Source organism: Hydractinia symbiolongicarpus, chromosome 7, assembly GCF_029227915.1.
Source record: "Hydractinia symbiolongicarpus strain clone_291-10 chromosome 7, HSymV2.1, whole genome shotgun sequence".
In the NCBI taxonomy this organism is placed as follows: domain Eukaryota; kingdom Metazoa; phylum Cnidaria; class Hydrozoa; order Anthoathecata; family Hydractiniidae; genus Hydractinia; species Hydractinia symbiolongicarpus.
The window spans coordinates 9,441,445-9,463,277 of NC_079881.1; the positions used below are offsets into that span (position 1 = coordinate 9,441,445).

The 21,833-nt window shown below is 31.8% G+C and overlaps 2 protein-coding genes across 2 annotated transcripts; one reads left to right on the forward strand and one right to left on the reverse strand.

The window, feature by feature from the left end:
* Positions 1-859: 859 nt before the first annotated feature.
* On the forward strand, positions 860-5,106 carry LOC130648397 (transcription initiation factor TFIID subunit 11-like). Its single transcript, XM_057454443.1, has 4 exons — positions 860-1,121; positions 2,895-2,928; positions 3,541-3,853; positions 4,500-5,106. Exons 1-4 carry the CDS (start codon positions 1,075-1,077, stop codon positions 5,063-5,065), a joined length of 960 nt encoding a protein of 319 aa, XP_057310426.1. The 5' UTR covers positions 860-1,074; the 3' UTR covers positions 5,066-5,106.
* A 2,777-nt stretch (positions 5,107-7,883) lies between these two features.
* Positions 7,884-20,773, reverse strand: LOC130648350 (tetratricopeptide repeat protein 30A-like). Its single transcript, XM_057454370.1, has 28 exons — positions 20,197-20,773; positions 20,055-20,120; positions 19,861-19,931; positions 19,216-19,276; positions 17,484-17,561; positions 17,218-17,274; positions 16,026-16,094; positions 15,340-15,406; positions 15,142-15,246; positions 14,933-14,991; positions 14,694-14,763; positions 13,941-14,053; positions 13,512-13,560; positions 13,352-13,392; positions 12,960-13,025; positions 12,650-12,703; positions 11,992-12,057; positions 11,545-11,621; positions 11,236-11,305; positions 11,006-11,083; positions 10,671-10,733; positions 10,201-10,272; positions 10,073-10,108; positions 9,923-9,990; positions 9,434-9,512; positions 8,704-8,763; positions 8,515-8,584; positions 7,884-8,408 (listed from the first exon to the last, which is right to left on the reverse strand). Exons 1-28 carry the CDS (start codon positions 20,248-20,250, stop codon positions 8,284-8,286), a joined length of 1,944 nt encoding a protein of 647 aa, XP_057310353.1. The 5' UTR covers positions 20,251-20,773; the 3' UTR covers positions 7,884-8,283.
* Between the last annotated feature and the right edge of the window lie 1,060 nt (positions 20,774-21,833).

The following is a 21,833-nucleotide window of genomic DNA, read 5'->3' on the forward strand; positions in this document are numbered from 1 at the left end:
ATCTTGTTCCTACTAAGGCAAGTGTTTTGTGTTCATATTAGCTAATGAACTTTGGTGTTTACAGAAGAAGAAAAAATAAGAAAGGAGAGAAAATCTTTTTTTCTTTACTTAACACTCAAAATTAAATAATAAAAAGCCTAATTCTATGTACTTGTGACTTAGGTTTTCCCCCGATTGCCCTAAACCCGATTTTGTCCCCGGTTATTTTATTGTTATTTGTTTTTTTTTTCATAGCGCTTTTTCTCTTTTCTCTGATAAGACTCAAGAGATGATCAAACCTCTCCGGACTCATTCGAACATAGCGGAAAAAATATTCTCGGTCATTACGAAGTTTCTGGAACAAAGTTTGAAACGCACCATACTTGTCGCGGCTTTGAAAAATTTCCCGTACCCAAAACCTTCTTTTTCGCACTCTTGTTCTTTTATAATTGTTTAGCCTTCTAAGTTGTTCTAGTTGCTCCAAAAGACGCAATCTTTTTCTTAACATTTTCCTATCCATACTTTGAAGTAACTCTCACAAGATATAAATCAATAATAATTCTGCATTTTTTGCTTTTAAAACACAGTGGGAATGCTCAGGTTTTATTTTAATTTTTAAAACACATTTAAAACTTTTTACGTTTTATATTTAAACCCAAGTTAAACCACAGTGGGAACCAAGCTTTAAGAGAGAATTGTTTCGTGTTTTTGCTTCGTCGTAAAATTCATTGTTTACGACAGGGAATATTTTTTTTGCTTCGTCGTAAAGTTCATTGTTTACGACAGTGAATATTTTTTTTGCTTAGAGACATGAATGTTAATGTCCCGGTTACTACAAATAAAAAATGAATTAAAATTTAATAATTAACTAATGAACGAAGGATTTAGAATTCAGATTTCATGAACGTGCAAAATGTACTAAGAAATATTAGAAATAACCAAAAGCTTACATAAACATTGGAATACTGTATTCTTGAATTGCGTTATCTTGTGTTTTTTAAATATTAATTGTTTAAACCTATTTGTGTCAACATTGAACACCTTAATATCACACTGGATAGGTTTACTAGGTAATTTAATGCAAACAAACTCAATATGTCATTGAAAGTTGTTGTTGAACCATCTAAAGATTCTTGGAGAAGGTAAAATTGTTAATTTTTTAGTTTTATGACATGAATATATTTTTTTACATCTTATTTTTTGTTATGCTTGGATGTTCTTAAAGAAAAAATGATTTTTAGCCTAAAAGATATTGTTACTTTGATAACTTCTGCCTAACACACCAAGGAGAAAATATCAGACAAGTTTTTAAAAAATTACATTGAATGAGAAGTAGGAGCTAGACAGCAAAATGAAGTAATACTGGCGTACACAAAAATTAACAAAATGGGAAATTAAAATAAATAAATAAAGGTCAGGGAATATGTAAGGAATCTTTGCTTGAACCTGAACGTTGTCCTATTGTTTTCTTCCTGACTGGTAAAGTAAATCCACAAAATCACATAACACTTTGATTGGCTGCGTATTTTTTAACCCTACTGCGGTTAATTCTTCTTTAAATAACTTGACAACATGTCATAAAAAGGCGCGAAAGTGGTGGTCATACCAACGAGATTATTCTTAGAAGTTATATGAAAAAGCCTTAAAAACATTGTTATACGCCGTGGTTATTTTTCATTTAAATAATATTATAACCTTTTTTAATTTAATTAGGAACCTTCGTTTAATAATTTATCAACCACTGATAAAAATAATCGGGTTTACCCTGATAACCCTTTTACTTCCCTACAAGTACTGAGAAAATGCATAAATTAATGATGGAAATTAAGTCATTAATTATGCAAATTTTAATATTTGAATATAACGTATCTATATTTAAGCCTTGCCTCAATCATTTTTTATATCAACAAGAAAATAAGAGGGAAGAAAAAACTGATAACAAAGTATAATTTTATTTTAATACTTTCGAACTCAGCGATGCGTAGGCTTGTGAGTATGAAGTATTTAAAATGTTTTAATTGGGTAATTTATACAAATTTATGCAATCATATTTCCTAACATACGAAATTATGCAATCATATTACCAAACTTGCGAAATTATATTTAGTTGTCAGGGTTCGCGCAGACCTTTTCGTGTTCTGGTAAATCGCAGAAATATGTGAATTAACAACGTTCTTCCCAAGATATCTTGCGTTCTAACATAGCTGTCCTGATTTCAGAAAAGATACAAAATGTCTGGGGACAAGGTTGACGAAGGAAGGCAAGAAACTACTATGCGAGAAGTTGTACATGAAATATGATATCAAATTTAATTATGTTATATAAATTGTATATAACCTGGGCTAAAAGTGACTCCGAAAGTTCTCTTAAAAGTTACATTCGTGGGTTGCTCCATCGTCTTCTTTTTGCTAGATAATAATTTTTTTAAAAAACTATCATTTAAAAGTAAAAAAAACTGTTTTAGGGTTCAACCATGGGCGACCCTTTTTCTTAACCCTACCAACACCCTCCCCCCTTAAATGAAATCTCGCTGTTCGATCACTGTGGTTCCAAAGGTCTCTTGCTGTCATAGAATGTGGGTTATTGTTGAAACAAAATCACCAGCCTTAAAAAGTTGAAAAATTTCATGCGTTTCTTGCATGTAACTTTTGATATTACTAACCGCAATACCTCGTTAGATAAATATATAAAGTGTAATTCTTTATTTATGAATTAAACATAACGCTCAAATACTCAAAAAGGTGTGCGATTCTGGCTAGTGTAGCATGCTAAATCATTTACAAGTTTATTATTCTAACTTCGACCACAGGACCCTTTAGGTTTTTAATTCATCAGGTTCTGTCACGATATAAACAAATCCAAGGGACAAAGTTGGTGTCACGTATGGACATATAACTGATTGTTTTCTCTTATAGAAGTTCAGTTCCAGAAAGGAGTGAGTTAATATTTGTAAGTAATTCTTGTATATACATGTTTTTTTAATGTAACGTTTTTAAGCATTTAATTTACTGGAGATGTTTTCTGGTTATGTTTAATCATCCATTTTTATTGGAAGCTTTAAAAAAAATTTGTGTTTTGATTGGCTAATTTATTCGAAATCATTTTCTCAAATTATCGTAATGACTTATTTAAGCGCTCTGGTGCTTATTTAATATTTGTGGCTTAACGCAGGGGCACTTATTAATCTTAAAGTTTAAAGATAAGAAAAAAAGAAATTCACTGACTTACAAACGCAATAATTTAATAAAGTTTTCTTGTTGCAAATTTGTTCTTTGCGGAGGCAACTTTGTTATCACGCCAAATTTGACTGTGCGGAGAGAGACCGCTCCTTTTAATAGGAGAGAGACCGCTTATTCTTGGGAGTCGTTCACATGTAACGTTATGTAACGTTGGTGGCGCTGGAATTGACGTTACCAGGAACAAAAATATTTTATTCTGAAAATGTTTTTCTCAGTTCTAATAACGTCCTCGTCCCTAAGACTTCTTTCTCGGGGCCGACATTTTAAAAGAAAGTTTCAAAAAAGCGATGAATTAATGCATTTGCACTGTTATCTGTTATAGCCAGGAATATCCAACGCTAAAGAACGACGCTATTCAGGCGTGACTTTAATACAACCAAAAATAATTGTTAACGAAGATACACATGTGCACGAACGGACCAACCGGAAATCAATAAAAACCTCAACCACTGAAATGGCTTCGAGATCGACTTCTCGCAGCAGTCTTAAAAGTACCTATTTGTTACCGACAGAAAGTCGTCATGGCGACGCCAGAAAGAAAACAACGCGAACAGCATTATCAGCAAACCCAAGAGGACGACGTACGGCGTTGGCTGTACATAAACCACAAGATATTCGTTCACAAAGTGCAGTCGGTATGTTTTATTCACAACAGTTAGTTTTGTGCGACGTTTTATGTTTTTACAAATTTTCATCCAGAATTAAAAAGCATAAGTTTATAGAACATCTCATAACAATGGATACCTAAGTGGCAGGACTACATTTACTCCATGTAAAAAAAAAATGTTTTGATGCCAATGTTACAGTAGTTACAGCTTTAGTTAGCAAAATCTTCCAGTAGTGGGAGGGCGTAATGATGCATGCTGCCTATTAAGGGGCTACCATGGTTGGCTGTAATACCAACGTTACAGTAGTCACAATTATTAATTATGAATTAACTTTGAATTAGCTTCAGCAAAATATCAAGGGGGGTCGCTTTATTAACGCCGACACGGCCACTCTATGAACGAGATAGTAAGATGGTTGAAAATCTGAAGTTCGAAATATGCACGACGCACGAACTTTTTAATTTTTCACGTGATAAGAATGCCTATTGCAATAACCGTATTCTGTGTGTTTAACCAAGGTTCAACGTCGTTGCGTACACAAATATTCAGGACCCCTAGAAGTATAATTGGCTGACTGGTGAACCCGCGTATTTGACCAGTTTAATGACTTGTGCACGATAAAAACCATATTCGCAGATTTTGCATTACATTCAAATATATCTTTTCTTTACAGCTTTACACGAGCCTACAAAAGATAAATGGAAACTGCATGCTCAAGCTCATGTTAATTCTCTCCTCGAGCAAATGGAAGATAAAGATAAATGGTCTGATTATGTTAAAAAACATATATCAAAAAATTCCAACAATGTTTTAACAAAAGCCGAAAAGAAAGTTATTTTAGAACCTAACAAAAATGTTTCGAAAATAAAAGAAAACAGCTCAGACGATGATAACAGCAGCAGTAGTAGTGGTTCAGAAGAGGATGGCAGCGACAGTTCCGACTCCGAGGAAGAGAGCGAAATCGAGAGTGATGAAGAGCAAGTTATTCCAGCAACAAATTCAAACACTTTGAAAGAGACAAATATTGGCGCGAAAACAAATTCAACCAAAAAATCGAGTGGTCGTTGGCGGAAGGCTGCAAAACGTGTAAAAAAGAGTAAATCGACGAATGACGACCCTTTAAAATCACTGGAAGAAAGCATAATAAAAGAACATGACAGAAAGTTGAAAGCCAAATATAAGGACAACAAAAGCGAAGAAATAGATAAATTAATAAAAGAGTTAAATCTGGAAAATTAGGCTGTTAAATAATAGATAAAATATAATTGTATACAAATAAACACTATTGTTTTTTTTTTTTTTTTTTCATTTCTGTCGCTGCTACGTGGGGCTGTGCTAATGCAATGTTTAACAGAGCTTAATAATAATTTTTTAAATTTATGAATTTTATCAGGTAAGAATTATTTTATCTTTGTTCGCTAGCTGACTCACCTTTTGGTGCCGACTGGTCCCATTTTAAGCAGACTCATGACTCTTTGATTGTATCTACAACAAGAAAAAACTCTTGTCATGTTTTGCGTTATTTTTTTGCGAGGCGTTAGTCAACGAGGGTTGTGATAAGCCGTATTCGCTGTAAAAAGTTCAGATGGTTTCGGGTTATTTTATAAAGAACTCAAGTGTTCGCCTAAAAAACATGAAATAGATTTATAGTAATCGATAAACCCGTGGAAAAAATCTACTTAAACAGAAGAAAAGTGGAAACAAACGCGTCAATTAAACCTTGGTGACGTCAGCATTGGCACTTCGTGATATAGGAAAAAAATGTTTTTAGAAATCTGTTAACACGTGCCTCTATTCTGCAGAGCTTCAGATTCTGATCTTATGGTGTGTATTGTCAAAACCAACTGCATAAAGAATAATAATTCAAACTGGTAGCTATATTTTTAAATATAACTTGGTTCTGTACTTTGATAAATAAATTCCGCACACCACACTCAACAGCTGATAATTCCATAACTGGTTCGTAAATAGAATCGGTAGCAAAAACAGCGCCAAAAAGAATTCATTTTCAGCTACCAAAATAATGTTGTGTATCTGATTGATTCGGATTTAAAACAGACGAGGTTTTGCATTATATTTTTCTGATCGCCAGGTGCGCGCACAAAATGGGGAAAAAATAACAACGACATTTTCTATATAATTTTTCCTAATAGTTATTACTAACTGAAGATTAAAAAACATTAAATATAAAACTTATCAAACAAAACTGGAGTTGGAAAAAATTATTTGGCAATTATAAAAACCAAAACAACCATTAGGATGTTGTTATTAAGAAATTCAAATATAATCAGAGACATGAACATAAATCAGCTGACATGAACAATTATAACATTACATGTGGAGATATAAACTATATAATTCTTGAGCATGTGGCATTTTATGCTTGGTTGGCATCTTCTGAAATAATCATTGGTGTTTTAACCATCATACTCAATGCTGTATATTTAATATCAATGTATAAATATTCAGCCAAACTATCTGTTTCAGATACACTGTACACCATGTTATCTGTTAGTGATCTACTAACTGGAGCATTATTTGTGTTACCTTTATCAGGAGTTCATATTTTTTCAGCATATGGACAAGCTAGTTGTTTCTTGAATGATTTTGCTGTAATTAATGGTAACATGTTTGGAGCTATGTCAGCAATTATTATTTTTTTTATCACTTTTGATTTGTTTTTATCGCTACATTATCCGTTTTTCTACGAGGATTTGTTCACATCTAAGCGAGCTATATTTATCACTTCCGCAGTTTTTGTAACTTTGGCTTCCACAACAATTACAACAAGAAGGACAAGCCTAAAGGCACATCGAATATTTGAATTGTTTATGTCAGCAAATGTTGGTCTTCTCTGCATTTTAATGTTCCTAATGCATTATAAAATTCATCAAGACCTGCAAAGAATATATACAAGAGAACGCAAGCTGAGTAAAACACCATCAGAAAATGTAAAATACAGGAGAAAGGGGAAAAAGTTGGGGTTAAAAATGTTCGTAACTTTCTTAGTATGTTACACCCCAATCGCTACATATTTTGTAAGTCTTATTTGCAGATAAAAGCCAACATTACATATATTATATGGAAGACTTATCTTATCTAATATTATGTTTGAATCCACTATTGGATCCATTTATTTACTATTTCAGATTAAAGAGAATCAGATCTAGAGTACAACGTCTGATTTCAAACAATGTTGCAAAAAAAACATAAATTGCTACATACACCGACTCAAGTAAACAACCACCCTGACATCATTCTGAAGTAACGCTTGAAGAAGACAGACAGTTTATTTGTCCCGGACAAATTCTTAAAGAACCCTTCACATCGTAACCCCTGTAATGCAGATTCTTCATAAAACAGATATTTTCTTCCGGTCTCGCCTGAACATTTCTTAAGACCCGTTTATAAGACCCTTTAGCAGTTATTCTTTTTATTTATTCCCTGCCATTATACTATTATTTTACAAAAATTGTACGACTTAGAGAATAGGAGTTGTTTTCATTTCCATCACGTGGCTGGCTCTCTCTAGACTTACTAAGAAATACTCTTGCACCTTGACCATAAAAAAGACTGTGGTAAGAGTAAATTTGGATTTTTTTTCGATCAAAACTCCCTGAAGACTCTTTATAAAGGAAAAGATGTTTCTCTACCGAAATATCTGTTTATTTAAGTATATGAGACCAAAAAAGAGATTTTTAAAATTAAGACCCAACGCTACTGTTTTAGAGTAGTACCTTAGAGCGCAATAGTTTTTACACCATAACTTACTTGGCGTCAGTTATGCAATGCCTTCACTAATTTTAATAAACGCATCGACGTCTGTGTAATGCATAGTCGTCGTACCAAAATGTCAGAAAAGATAACAAATAAGATTTTACCTTCTACAGACACACGGACACAGTTTTCGTATTACTATAACAGACTAGTCGATAAGACCCGTGGAAAAATCCACGAGCCGTATCGTAGGCAGAAGAACAATGGAAAAGAATTAATTTTGTCAAATAACAAGTAATGGAATAATGTAATAAAAAATAAGATTTATAAGAGAAAAGTATTTTTAGCTTTTTATTTTATATTTACAACGATAAATACAATCAATATATTACATCTAATTATCTTTCTATTCTCACACTATGCTCAAATTACCAGTAAAAGATTGCCACCAATCTTGGTATCTTATCTAGACATTTTCTAGGCAAATCCTGCGATGGAAATTCAAAAGCCTTACTTTATCGGATAAAAAAATGTCGCACAAAAGTGACAAAAGTTTTCAGGGGTGACAAAATTTTTGTCCTACGGATAATCACCGAAAGCGATAGTTTAAAGCTGAAATGGACAAAAGTAACGAAATTTTTTCTAGGTGACGGTTATTTTATCCCACTAAAAAATTGTTCAGCATTTTTTAATCGAATAAAGTGTGTTAAAAATTATCGAAAAAAGGAAATAGTGCAAAATTACGTCATTTTTAAAAATAGAAATTTTAGCAAACGAGCTTCATATGTTACAGTATTTTTCCCGGCATGCAGCGGTTCTTGCTCGAGAGGCTGTTCAATAACAGTTTGCACATCGCGACCATAAGCTAAATAATAAGTGGAGTGATAAAGACAGAAAACAAAACAATCAAAAAAACAAAGAAGCAATCAATCAATAAACCAACCAACACGTAAACAACAGCACCCGCTCACCTTCGCAATGCTCCAAAAATTGGATTAGATCTTGTTTGATAGCGTCCCGAATCATGATCATTTGTTTCGCCTGAGCAAAATAGATATATTTACTGAGAAAGTACACATGCATACGTACAACATAAATGGGTACTATAATCAAAGCATAGAGATCAAAGAGAGCATTTAAAATAGTGTGGGTAAACTCACCATGTTTTCTAATAACGATAACAAACATCTTTTTGCGTAGTACCATGTATCAGTCCCCAACTGGAAAGAGAAAAATAGACCAGTGGTAGAGAAACTGTGTGAGAGGGTATTCTGTGGAATCAGTTTGGGCCAAAATCTTACAAAAAAAAATAAATTTGGAAAGAACAAGATTTGTTGACACAAAATAGTGCTGCGAGTTACTGACGGAAATATTTGACGACAACACATCGTAAAAAACGAGAAAATAGTCGAAGTGTTTGTAAATATCTGCAGAGTTCTCCAGTAAGGTTACCTTATTCACCTATCAAAACAAGAAGTCTGTTAGTCTATTTACGGCATATTCGTGAATTTTTTTAATTCATAGTAAAATGGCAAGTTTATTTATGCAGCGAAAAAACGCGAAACTCTATCGCTAAAATCATAACAAAGGAATCATAAAAGTGTAATTGCGTGAATGTTTTATCAAAAAATCCCTTTCCAAATAATATTTTAAACCATTTTACGTCATTCGCAAAAACTAATACTGGTGAAATGTATTTTTTTTTTCGACCCGCAAAATCATCTACCAGAGAGAATTAGTACCATTGAGGTGGTTCCTTATTTCTCATTCTTTTAAAAAAGAAGACTTTAGAATTAGACATAATTTGAGATATGACCTGTTTCTTCCTTGGCATTATACTTATAGCATAGAAGATCGCATTGATAGAAATGAAGAAAAAGCCCGTCTCACCTTCTTGTTATATGGTTCCAGACTTTTTATGATACGCGACACACCAAATTCGTAATTACCTTTTGAACAATACAAAGTTCTAAACAAAACAAGGGGAAAAATTACCGCGCGGTAATGAATAAAAAACAGAAGTCAAGGTGGCTTGAGGAACCACGGTGCTTTGACTATTACGCACGTCGTGTTGTAAGAAAGTGTCAGGAGTACCATAAAAAGCTGCCCAATTCTTTTAAGACTTTCTAACAACTTTTTGATCCAAATAATAGTGGGCTAATTTTTGCCTAAAACGTTATTAAGTGCCAATAAATTTATTTTCCAATCTTTTTGTCCCTTTAAATAAAACGAGTTTAAATCACTGGATCAATTTTTGTCTATAGGTATTCGGTGAGAAAAAAAAACGAAATTATATTTTGACAGCGTTGACTCGTAAAGATACCACAAAATATAATGCATGACTGACTAACTGACTGAATGAAAAAGCTGTTAACATACCCGATGACTAAGTTTACAATGCAAAGATGAAAAACTTTCTTTTCCGGATCTTCATACGCAACATTTTCCTAGCGGAAAGAAAAATAAATAAAAAATAGGATGAATACATAAACAATTATAGGTGAAAAGATATATAATGTACGAACATACCTCTTCCTTTTCGATCTTTCTCATCAATTCTTCTGCCTGTTGTTTTAAAAAAAAGATTAAGAAATGACACAAACAAAATGACAATCTCAGTAGTAATTTTTTTGCCATTTTACAGGATGTTGTATTACCTCTTCGTTCGCGCTTGTCATTATATACGAGACACACAGGTTAGCCAGCACGATCGCACTCACATTTAGAATCTAAAACGTAAATATTGAAACGTGAGATAAAAATCGCTACATTTACTAAACCGTGTTAGACCGTGCGTGTTTAACGCGTTTGTAGCAGACCTACGGGTAAAGCTTACCAGAGTTCTCAGTAGCCATTAAACGGCTATTTCCCAATTGAAATTTATCCCAAATTTTGCAATTTATTAGAGAAGCTAATTATATTCACTACAAAATATGGGACTTATAGCCCATTTTTTTTAAGTTGTAATAAGAGAAGAAGGAATAAGATTTCAATAATTCCTAAGACCACCTTAATGAAATTCCCATTTGGGATTTAGTGGCCTTTGTTTTACATTCTGGATTACACCCTGCTTACATGTTAAGGAAATACTACTTCTTAAAAGCAACTCGATAAGGGTGTGACTTACATTGTCGTAATGCTTTTTGACAACTGGTTCATAAAAACCAATAGCTTCTTTGTATTTATTTTCCTAAACGAGAGAAATTACACGATAGCAGTTATTTTTAATGAAAATTATTTGGTACCATGAAAAAACGTAAACGTAAATCTTAAACAACAACGAGGACGATAAGTAAAACAGCAATAACAACGAAAACAACAGCGAAGAAAACAACATTAAAAGCAACGACGACAACAGCAACGACAAACACGGCAACAACAACGACGACAGCGACAAACAACATTAAAAGCAACGACGACAACAGCAACGACAAACACGGCAACAACGACGACAAAACTAACCTGCATAAAGAGGACATGCGCGACATTAAGTTTCCAAATTTCATGCTCGTTACAAAACTCCACTGATTTACGAAAAATCTAAAAAAAAAAAAAAAAAAAAAAAATTATTGAAAACAGTAATAGAAAGGATGATTCATCATTTAGTATACACTTGAAATAAGGGGTGGTATACACAATACTTAAAAATGCTCGTTACATTCTTTTGTTAAGTGATTTTCACAAGTACGTACCTTCTCAACAGCTTGATAATTTTCTCGATCCCAATAAATTTTAGCTTGTGCCATCAACACGGGTATATACCTAAATAAACAAAAGCAAGATAAATTAATTGTAAGAAGATTCAAGCTTTTGTTGAAAGCTTGCCGGCTGATAAATCAAACAATAGGACGAAGGAATTGCCTTTTTTTACGAATCTAACGCACTGAAAATAAACCATAATCAATTTTACTATTTCATCACCCCACCGGTTAAATATATTATGACACTGATAATCACAACTAGAGCGGTACGGAAGAGCCGTATTATAATGTGCATCTTACTTTTCCAGTGCATCATCGTAATCATTTACAGCTTTCTTTAATGCTTCATCATCATGGTTTTGTCTCGACTCTTGCACCTATGATTAACAATCACAACTAGTTCTTTAAATAAAGGATCACAAAAGTTGGGGGAAATGCAGGACCTACAGTTTCCTGCAAAATTAAAAAAAAAAAAAAAAAAATTCCATGGAAGTTTTTTTCCAGCAGATAATTTCGCATAATTAAATGATTTCTAAATTTCTTCTTAAATCTGTCACAAAACATTTGCGAAATGTAAACAATGCAATGGAACTCTGGAACAACTAGATGACCCGGGCTGTTCGCAAAAATCGATGGAATTAAATTGCGGGAATATTAAACCCATGTTGTTAAGAAGACTGCCATCCTGATGCATCACTCCTTCATGACATTTTACCTTCACAGTCATACCTTACAATAATTTATTACCTGTTTTGTTAATTTGCGTAAAGTTTCTGTGTGTTGTATTGCCATGTCATCAAACTTTCTGAACGCCTAAAAAAACAAAAATAAAATACCAACCTAACCAGGAAGCCATTCTAGTTTTAAAATACCTGAATTTGGGTAATTTGAACCTAACCGAAAAGTATTGTTTTTCTGATCAATTACAGTAGAAAAATATACCAATGTTTGTAAACACAAGATCAACATTAAGCAAATTTATGCCAGTTTGGACAGAGAATGTCGAACACAAATCTTCAAAAACCTATTAAATTCTTTGCATTTTTCTATGATTTTTCTGCATGTTTATACATTCTCCATACTCAACACATATATTAAACACAAATCTTTAGAAGTCCATTAAATTCCATTTTTACGCAAGTTTACACCTTCTCCATACTTAACCTAAATTTGTTCTTGCCTTGCTATTCTAACAAACCCTCCACTTGTTGCAAATAGTGTATGTACGCTTGGCATACATTACAATAATACTGAACCATCAAGTACTAAGCTTTTTAAAACAACAGCTGTTACAAAATCTCCTTCAGCAACAAAGTATTTGCACATATCCGTTTACGACTCCTTATATAACGTGACAATTCAGTAGTTTTTTCGAGCGTGACAGAATTTATCGACATGTTATTACCTCCTCTGCAGATGTCTGTTGTGTGATGACAGCATCGAGAAATTGAAACAAGTACTGTAAAAAATAAATAAATAAATAAATAAACAACGATAAAGTTTTAAATTTTATGGGTTATCATACTAATTTATCCATTTAGGAGTTTGAAAGTTAAATTATGTTATGTCAATAACAACAACAAAAAAAAAACTTTTGGATTTTATTCCGAGAAGAATCTACGTCATTCCAATAAAAACGGCTTGAGATAAAAAGATTAGGGAAATTATAATAACTACAAAAACAATAAACAAATAAATAAACATATTAGCCTTACTGGAGTGAGGTACTTATAAGTAAGATGAACATTTTCTGCAAGAACGTCTGCTGCAAGATCGTAATACTAGGAAGACAAGAAAGGAATTTTTAAAACGTGGTACTAACGCTCCCGTCTCCTAAAAATATATTCGTGTATAGTTTGTTAAAATGGTAGCTTATACTCCTGTAATCTTTAGAAACCAGGGGGTATTAACATTAAAAATGGCATTATAGTGGCACCTGTGATTATAGTTAAAACCCCTGTCTAAGAAATTTGAGGCGACAAGGAAGCACAAAATAGCGATGCCGGAAATACGAAAATCTTAGAACCGGTGGACCCATGCATTATTCCACGGGCAAAGGATTAGTTTCTAATAAATACTATAGATATAGCATAAAAAGTCATGTTACCTGATATTTACAATACAATGAAAGAAGATTTCCAAATGTAGCTAAACACAAATGTTACTAATCATTACAAGTAAATCAGACAGAACAGGTGAAACGTTGCCAAACGATTCTTATAAAGTGGAAGCAATTGCCACTGCCATATATGCAAAAAGATACTTACATATTGGGAAAGGATTTTGTTGAAGTAGGAATTGAAATTTTTCAAATCCCTGCAAAAAAAGAAGTACAAACATTAGTCTAAACATAATAAAAACTAGACCACAACAGGCGTCCAAGTTTTTATGAAGGAGGCTTGGAAAAACGTTTGAGATTTCACCTCCTAGATTGGGTACGAACACATCCTCTGCGAAAGTCTTTCCTATTAACCATGGTTAACAAAACTTTGTGGTACTTCCTATACCCTACCCTCTAGGCTACTACGGTCCAGGGTGAAAATAATTTTACAAGGTCTCAAATTATCCTTTTGTATCCACGGATAAGTTCGATTAAGAACATGCTGTCGAATCACAATATTTAGGTGTCGCTACAACCAAACTTCACAGAATACAATAAGTAACATCTACATTTACAAACTCTGGTAAACATCTACCTCCGTTGGATTTTTCTCCATATTCATTAGAGCTTGGTTGTGTAAGGTGACTGGATCTAACTCCTCTTCTGACCGTGGTGGCATATCTGTTAGTGCTTCTTGAGCAGCGTCATCTGTTTATAGAGAAAAATGTATATAAAAAGTATACATTAAAAATACAAGAGCACAATAGCAGTAATTTATTTATTATAGTATATTCTTATAGTATATTTTTATTATAATATATTCTTAAAATAATAATAAATATTAAACAAAAATAATACACAAAAATAGGATAACACATAACTTCTTAAGACAAATTGAAAATTTTTGCCATGAAAAAAACACAAGAATTCAGGAGATATATATGCAATAAAACATCTAAGAACTAACCAACTGTTCTTGATCATATTTCTTGAAAACAGAAATTCTGGGAGACTTTTAACTTATTGTAAACTATTACTTAAACTTACAACGACCTCTCAAGAAACAGGTTGTAAGTCCGAGTCTCAATGGTCATTAGAACAAATCAAGTTAAATTAGGTAATAAAGGACATTACAAGATGATTTCTCATTTATTGACTATCTCAGCACATTGCATCTATGTTTAAATTGTGCCTTAAAAAATTTAAAATCATCATCATCATCATTTTTTTTGTTACAGGGAGAAAATTGTCAACTATTTTTCAAAATTAATACCAATTTAACAGAACAGTTTTAGTTTACGATATAATAAAATATAATAAAATACAATGTTTCCCTTTCATCACTTACAGTTTTTAAGTTGATACTCAATCGCTGCTTTCAGATTGAATGCTTCTACCAAAGCAGTGTCATGAAGAACCTAGAGTAAAAAAAACATCAAAAAAAATCTAGTTTATTGTATAACGCATGTGCCTATCCTAATTTTAGGACGTAATTCTTCCTGGAAAAGCGCAACAAATGAGAAATATTTGATAAAAGACATGCAACATGCAATAAATATTTATCCAGAGATATAAAATATAGCTTACTCGTGTGTTGCCAACGCTACGGACTTCAATTCCTTCTGTTGTCATGCCAACACTTAATTCTAAGATGAGCATGAAGAATTTATAAACCAATGATAGGCAAAAACTTAAAAAAACTATTCTAAAAAAAACATTGTATAGCAATTTTTATCAGGCACACAATTATTCTGAGTTTAATCAAACCCTGTTAAAAAAAATAAAACATATCTAACCAGGATGTTCTCGTATTCCCTTCTCTATGATGTCAGCAATGTGTTTCAACGCTGGTGCATAATGCTTTTGTTTATAAAAACACAATGCAATGTTGTATGATAAATCTAAGAAAGGAAAGAAATCACAGTAAAAATGAAATAGAGTGAAAAACATTTTTTCTTATATTTGCTAGTGCAACTATCCTTTAAAAATCATACCAGCCTGGTAGCCGAGAATATTCATGGCGTTCATAAACTTTTGACATGCTTCTTGATATCTCTGCTCCTAAAGAACATAGTTACTTTGGCATCAAGAAATCAAGAGATGATATAAAAGTATCTGAAATAGTATGAATTTTGCAGAAAACAACATAAATTTTACTTATGCCATAACCTAAAACATTGACCTTCAAGGAAATTGGAGACTTCAAACATCACTTAAGGAAGATAACAACATTGTTCTCTGAGAGTTTTAAAAATGTATATTGCAATTTGACTTCAGATTTCAGAGAGCAATTGTCAGTGAGTTTGGAGTGTATCCTTGTTTTTGATTATATGACATTTTCTACATTTTACTGAGATTTAATGCTTGCAGTCCACTGAATTTACCAAACCAAAAAAGAACAACAAGACTTTCATATAAAGAGAATTGCATTTTTTATGTGCAAAATGTTATTAGTTTAAGTTTAAAAAATGGATTAAATGACAACAGCAAATAGAAATAGGTGTCTAACTGTTTAGCTGGTTCACTCACATGATAAAGTATGGATCAAATCTGAGCCCTAATTTTTTAGCAATAAGTTTTGTAGCCTTTAATATGTCTTTGTATAATGATAAATCTCATGGAAATGAAGGTGATAACACCTCTGCACATGGTAAAATAATGGAATAAGAAAACCACATACTTTAAACAATATACAACCAAAGTTTACTTCTGTATCAGGATCATCAGAAGGAATTTGTTCTACCAGACTCTAAAATACGTTATATATGCAAAGACATTGAGGCAAGTTGAACGTCATGAGTTTTTTGTGTTTGACTGAGAGGGAAAGTCCTGATGGTGATTAAAAAATCTTGATATATCAAAAAATAAGAGGCATAGTGCTAATTTTAAAAGAATAAATTATTCAATGCATGTACTTGGAAATAAAGTTTATTCTCCAACAAAATAAAGTTTATTCCAACAATTCTGCCTAATAACAAATGTTTGTTGCTCTTATAGCCACTGTGACATTCTACAAAGTTAATTTTTCAATTCTCACAGAAATAGTTTCAGTTACGATTCAAAATTTTAATTTAGGGCACCATAACCCACAATAATTAACCAAGTAGTATAAACTTAAAAAAAGAAGAATTAGCTCAGGGTAAAGAAGAGAAGCAATAAACAACAAAAACAACAACAACAACAACAAAACAAATTACAAGTTAGATCTTCACGTATATGTTTTTAAATTTCCAATGCTCAGAATTTTATTTAAGAAATGTTTTTTTAATTAAGGTTGTAATGTGATGGTAACTAAGTTAATAATATTTTTCCACATTTTTTTAAGTGTTGCGACCATATAAAATTTGTCCAACAAAAAACACTTTAATGCATGCTTACTGGACAACAAGCCCAATGTGACCAATGATAAGTTTTAGTGGTCCAGGAAGCAAACAACAGGTAAAATGTGAAAAAAAAGAAAAAGAAATGAAAAATACAATTAAAAAGGTACATAAAACTTTGTCCACTGCCACTCACTTTAATATACACACTATATAAAATTAATTAAATTAAAAAACTTTAATTTGATCACATAATCTGATCAGATATTCTTAACAGAAGCAAGATTTCAGCAAAATGACCCATCCTGCTTAAACAGCCTGGCACGCCTTAGTGACTAACCTTTAAAATTTATCTCAGAAATCACAATGTGTATAATAAATAGAACAACAATAAAAAAGAACAAGACATGCTGTTATTTGTTCTTATTGAGTCTTGTCTTTAGCAAGATTATGATTTTCCTATTTTTAAAATATACTTATTAGCAATTAAAAAGTCAGCCATGGACATTTTTTCTTTCTGATAAAATAGAAGTACAGGTAATTTATACTAACTTTTGCTCCTTGCACATCATCTTCACTATACTTGATAGCTGCTTGCAACTTTAAAACCTTTAAAAAAAAAATTTTAATTTCAAACCATATCTGCAATGTAACTTTATGCTTTTTCTATGCTTTAAAAAAATTTCAATGAGTTTGTATTTACAAATAACTCAAATTATTCTGCCATCAAAATGATTTAGATAAATTAAGATAGCCTTTTCATTACAATTACAAAATGTTATCACAAATTAAAAAATAGTATACAACCAAACACTTACACTGCCCTGCAAATCTTGATTTTCAATTTGATAGGTTGCTTTCATGGCATCTTGGAAGGCGAATGCCTTGTATAAAGCCTAGATAAAAAGGTTGTTACTTGTGCAGTGTTGCATATTTTTATTGAAAAAAAAAACACAAGAGAATTTGATGGGGTCATATCTATTGCATACAGGTACAGGGATTTCAGAAAAGTGGAACCTATTCCAGATTTTATATGTGCTTTATACAATCTTAAACATTTAATTATTTTCTTAAATTTTTCTGTTTACCTTTATTACTGAACGCTTTTAGTAAGAAAAAAATAGTCATAAGAAACTTCAAAAAATATTTTTTAAATCACTTAGAATTATGCGGGATGTAACTTAGAACCAAAAACGATAATTTTTTGTGCCCGCCTAAATATTAGTTTCCACAAGCTTGGCTGATTATTTTTTTAAGTAGCCAGAAAGACAGATGTAAATTATCAGCATGTACGTGACTGGGATGTTGTGCTAGCAAAGCACCCTTGTGCCTAAATCACCAGGCACCTTGGAACATGTGCCAAGACATTATTTTTAGAGTTAAGTAATGTTTTATCTTATTTAAGGTATTTTCATTATAACTCGACAGAAGCCCTGTTTGATACTATTCAGTTCAAAAGTATTAATAGATTAGAGTCATTTATAAAAATAATCAAGTTCAGAGCCAACTATCGGTGACGTTTGATTATTGCTGCTTTCATAGGATATTCTCCAAAAAAAACCTTTACTTAGAAATACACTCGTTTTTGGTTGCTTTGAAATAATTTTAGATAACGAAAATTTCCTTTGCAGAATCAATTTAACATGCACCTTTAACATTCCCAATACGTTGGAAACTCATAACATTGCACCTAATGCAATATTATTTATTTAAATTTATATGTTTTAGAAGAAGCACATAATTTGACAGATTTCTTATGTTCGCTATGTATCATTGTTTTTATTTCTGACAATGCGGTGTTAGCTACACAAGATAAAACCTTTGTTAATCTTGCAAAAATACGACACCAGAGAGGGGGGATTTAGAATTTTAAAGAACATAATTAATTTTTTCCAGGTTTTATTTTAATTCAGTGTAATATACTTCTTTATTTAGGATAATAATACTAAATAACCTCCTGCAAAAATTGTTTCCTCAAAAAATTATGTTATAACGTTCAGCAAAATGAGCTCATGTTTTAATAATAAAAGTTCAATAATTAATATAATATAGATATTTATATTTTCCTCGAAAATAGAAGTGCTATAAAAACGTTTTTTATCCAACGTCATTGTTACTGATAATTTATAGCTGCATGTTTTAATAGCAAGAGAGTCTGCAGCTTCTGCTTGTTGTTTATTTTTTAATTTGAGAAAGGAGACAAATGTAAACTAAATAAAACTAAGTATGCCCCAACCATTTTTTCACTGTTAGAATTTTTATCAAAGTAAACCTAAAGTGGCACTTTCAAAGTTAGTAACGTCAGATTCAATTTGTTAAGTTATCAACCAGCCATGGAATGCACTTAAAACTATTTATTATATCTCCAACTTTCACACAACAAACCTTAAATGTACAAGTACATATTCCAAATGACAATTTTTGTTTGCCTTCAAAGTTATTCAATTTAAAATACCACATTTGACACAAGCTGTGTATAAATTTCACTGGGTTTTACAAGAATCTACAATATCTAAGGATATGTGTACCATCAAAGTTTAAATTACTTACCTGAGCATAGTAAAGTTTGTATTCTGTAACATCGGGGTATGATTTGGTTAACTCAGAATAACTAAAATACGGAACAACGTATTATTTTAAAATTCAAAAAAATTCAGACTTAACTGTCATTGAGTTCATATGTGTCTGTTTTTTATTAGTCTATGAATTTTAAGTGGGAATTCAGCACATGCTAATCTAAATAAATCAAAAATGGCACTTTCTGGCCCTAATATAGTGACATCGGCATAGTTGCTGAGTGCTGAAATAATTGCTGGGTTGAGAATAGTGGGGAAGATCACAAATTGCAAGTAAATTTATTTTTTTCACTGAGGATATTTACTTAATAATTGCTTCATAAGAAAGTTTATAAACAATATTATAGCCTTTGTAAGAAAGTTTTTAACAATGTTATAAAGGAATACGCCAATGTTTAGGTTTCATAAAAGAAAATAACTTTACAATGTGATTAAAACTTCGTAAGAAAGTAAGAAAGTCTAGTAACAATTTCGTATTCGCTAATCACTTTTAGTATTTAATTTCAACCGTAAATTCTAAATTAGAAAGTTGGGTCTGGAACCAAAGTTTTGGAGAAAGACAAGCATTTATTTCCATTTTTTTATTATGAATTTTTATTATGAAAGTATGTAAACCTACCACTCTGCAGCATTGGGAAAATCTTGTATTTGATAATAACTATATCCCAGGAGTGATAAAGCTGGACGTGACTATAAAACAGAAGAAAAAATACAATAACAAGAAATATACTACATATATACCAAATTTTCAACTAAATTTATATAATAAGGCAGTGTACAGGCAATAAATATAACAGGAAACGGTTTTCTAACCTTTGGATGCTTTTCTAATTCAGCAGATAGGATATGAATGGCATCAACAAACTTCTGCTGTTTAATCTAAACAAACGGTGTCATTTTTATAACCTCTTAAAGACGTTTAGGCAAATACAACAAAAAATAAAATTAAACATACTAATCCATATATGGTCATTGTATATTCTCCTTCCTTTACTACCGTTGCAGCCATGTTGTAACTGTTAAAATTTCTTCTATTATAAACAGGAAAATTGACTAAGTTGAATTATATATCCTGAAGTTAAATTAAAACATCAAAAATTAATTACATTTCAACTTTAAAAACAATAAATTTAGCATCACAAGGATTAGGTAGAAAAGTGTAAGGCTTGTCAGGGTGTAAGCCAATGTTCTCAGTAGCTGTTGAACAGCTATTTCCAATTGAAATTTATCCCAAATTTCCCAATTTATTAGAGTTAGGACTTTAGCTCATTTTTTGCAAGTTGTAAAGGAATAAGAATTCAATAATACCAAACACCAACTTGATAAAAATCCCATTTGGTATTTAGCATACCTTGTTTTACATTTCTGGATTATATACCTGTTATTTACAATATACCTGGGTGGGAATGATTGTTGATTATTTGGATAAAAATATTGTTTCGTTTTCAACCAAGCTGATATCGTTTGGGGAAAAATGTAATCATACTAGTGCTTTCTTTCATTTTTTAAAAATTCTAACTAATCCTATGTAACAAAAAAAGAATAGAAAATATTGGATTGTGTGGTACACAAAAGAGTTGATGTACTCGATTTTACAAAACTGAACATATTCTTATGTTATTTTTAACATTATCTCCTGTAATACATTTTTATGTAAAGATTATGCATTAAGTTTCACACCTATTTATTTGTTTTGTTTCCATTCTCCATTTGAGAAATGTTAAATCTAAGTGAGAAATTCACACCCAGCCAAAATTAAGAAGGCAAAAATCAATATATTGGCATGCCTAACAATTTTCCTTGACCCGTTTATCTGATTCGACTGCAATAAGATTTTAAATTTATTATGCTTAGTTCATACCACTGGCTTAGCCTAACCACATCAGATTATTTTTGCTCAAGGATGTAAACAGTGCGCTAAGGATAGAAAAGTTTTGATTAGCTCACTGGTCAGCTTAGTGATCTAACACAATCCAAATGTTTCACAAGCTTAGCAATTTAAAACTAAAAGCATTTTTAAAACTAACAAGAATGCTAAAAACATAAGTAACTGAAGAGGCAATTGTTTCATAGTTTAAATAACATGATAAAAATTAATATTAATTAATATTATAAACTAGTCGATAAGCCCCGTAGAAAAATCCACTGAGGCAGGATAAAAATTTTGATGTTATCCACTAAAAACTATTTAGAATTTTGTTTTCACGTTGCCTCTATTGTGTAGAGCTTAAAGAGCGCTGATCAAGAAAATGTATATGATCATGTGCTTTTGATGAACGGTTAATGAAATATAAGGGTTAAAAATTTTGCTGACGTCAGCATTGGCCCGTCAAAACAGAAACTTTTTTTTAGAAATTTGTATACCTGTTGCCTTTATCGTATAGATCTTGAAACGTTGATCAAGAAAATGTATAGGATCGTGTACTTTTGACAAACGGTTGCAGAGATATTGGGGTTTGAAGGTTTTTTTATGATGTCATCAACCCATCCATTCCGAAACGGATTTGGGGACCCAGGTTTGGGAAAATTACCCAAATTGGTCCAAAGTGGTCCCTAGTTACCCACGCAGTGAAAATTCATTGACATCACCAC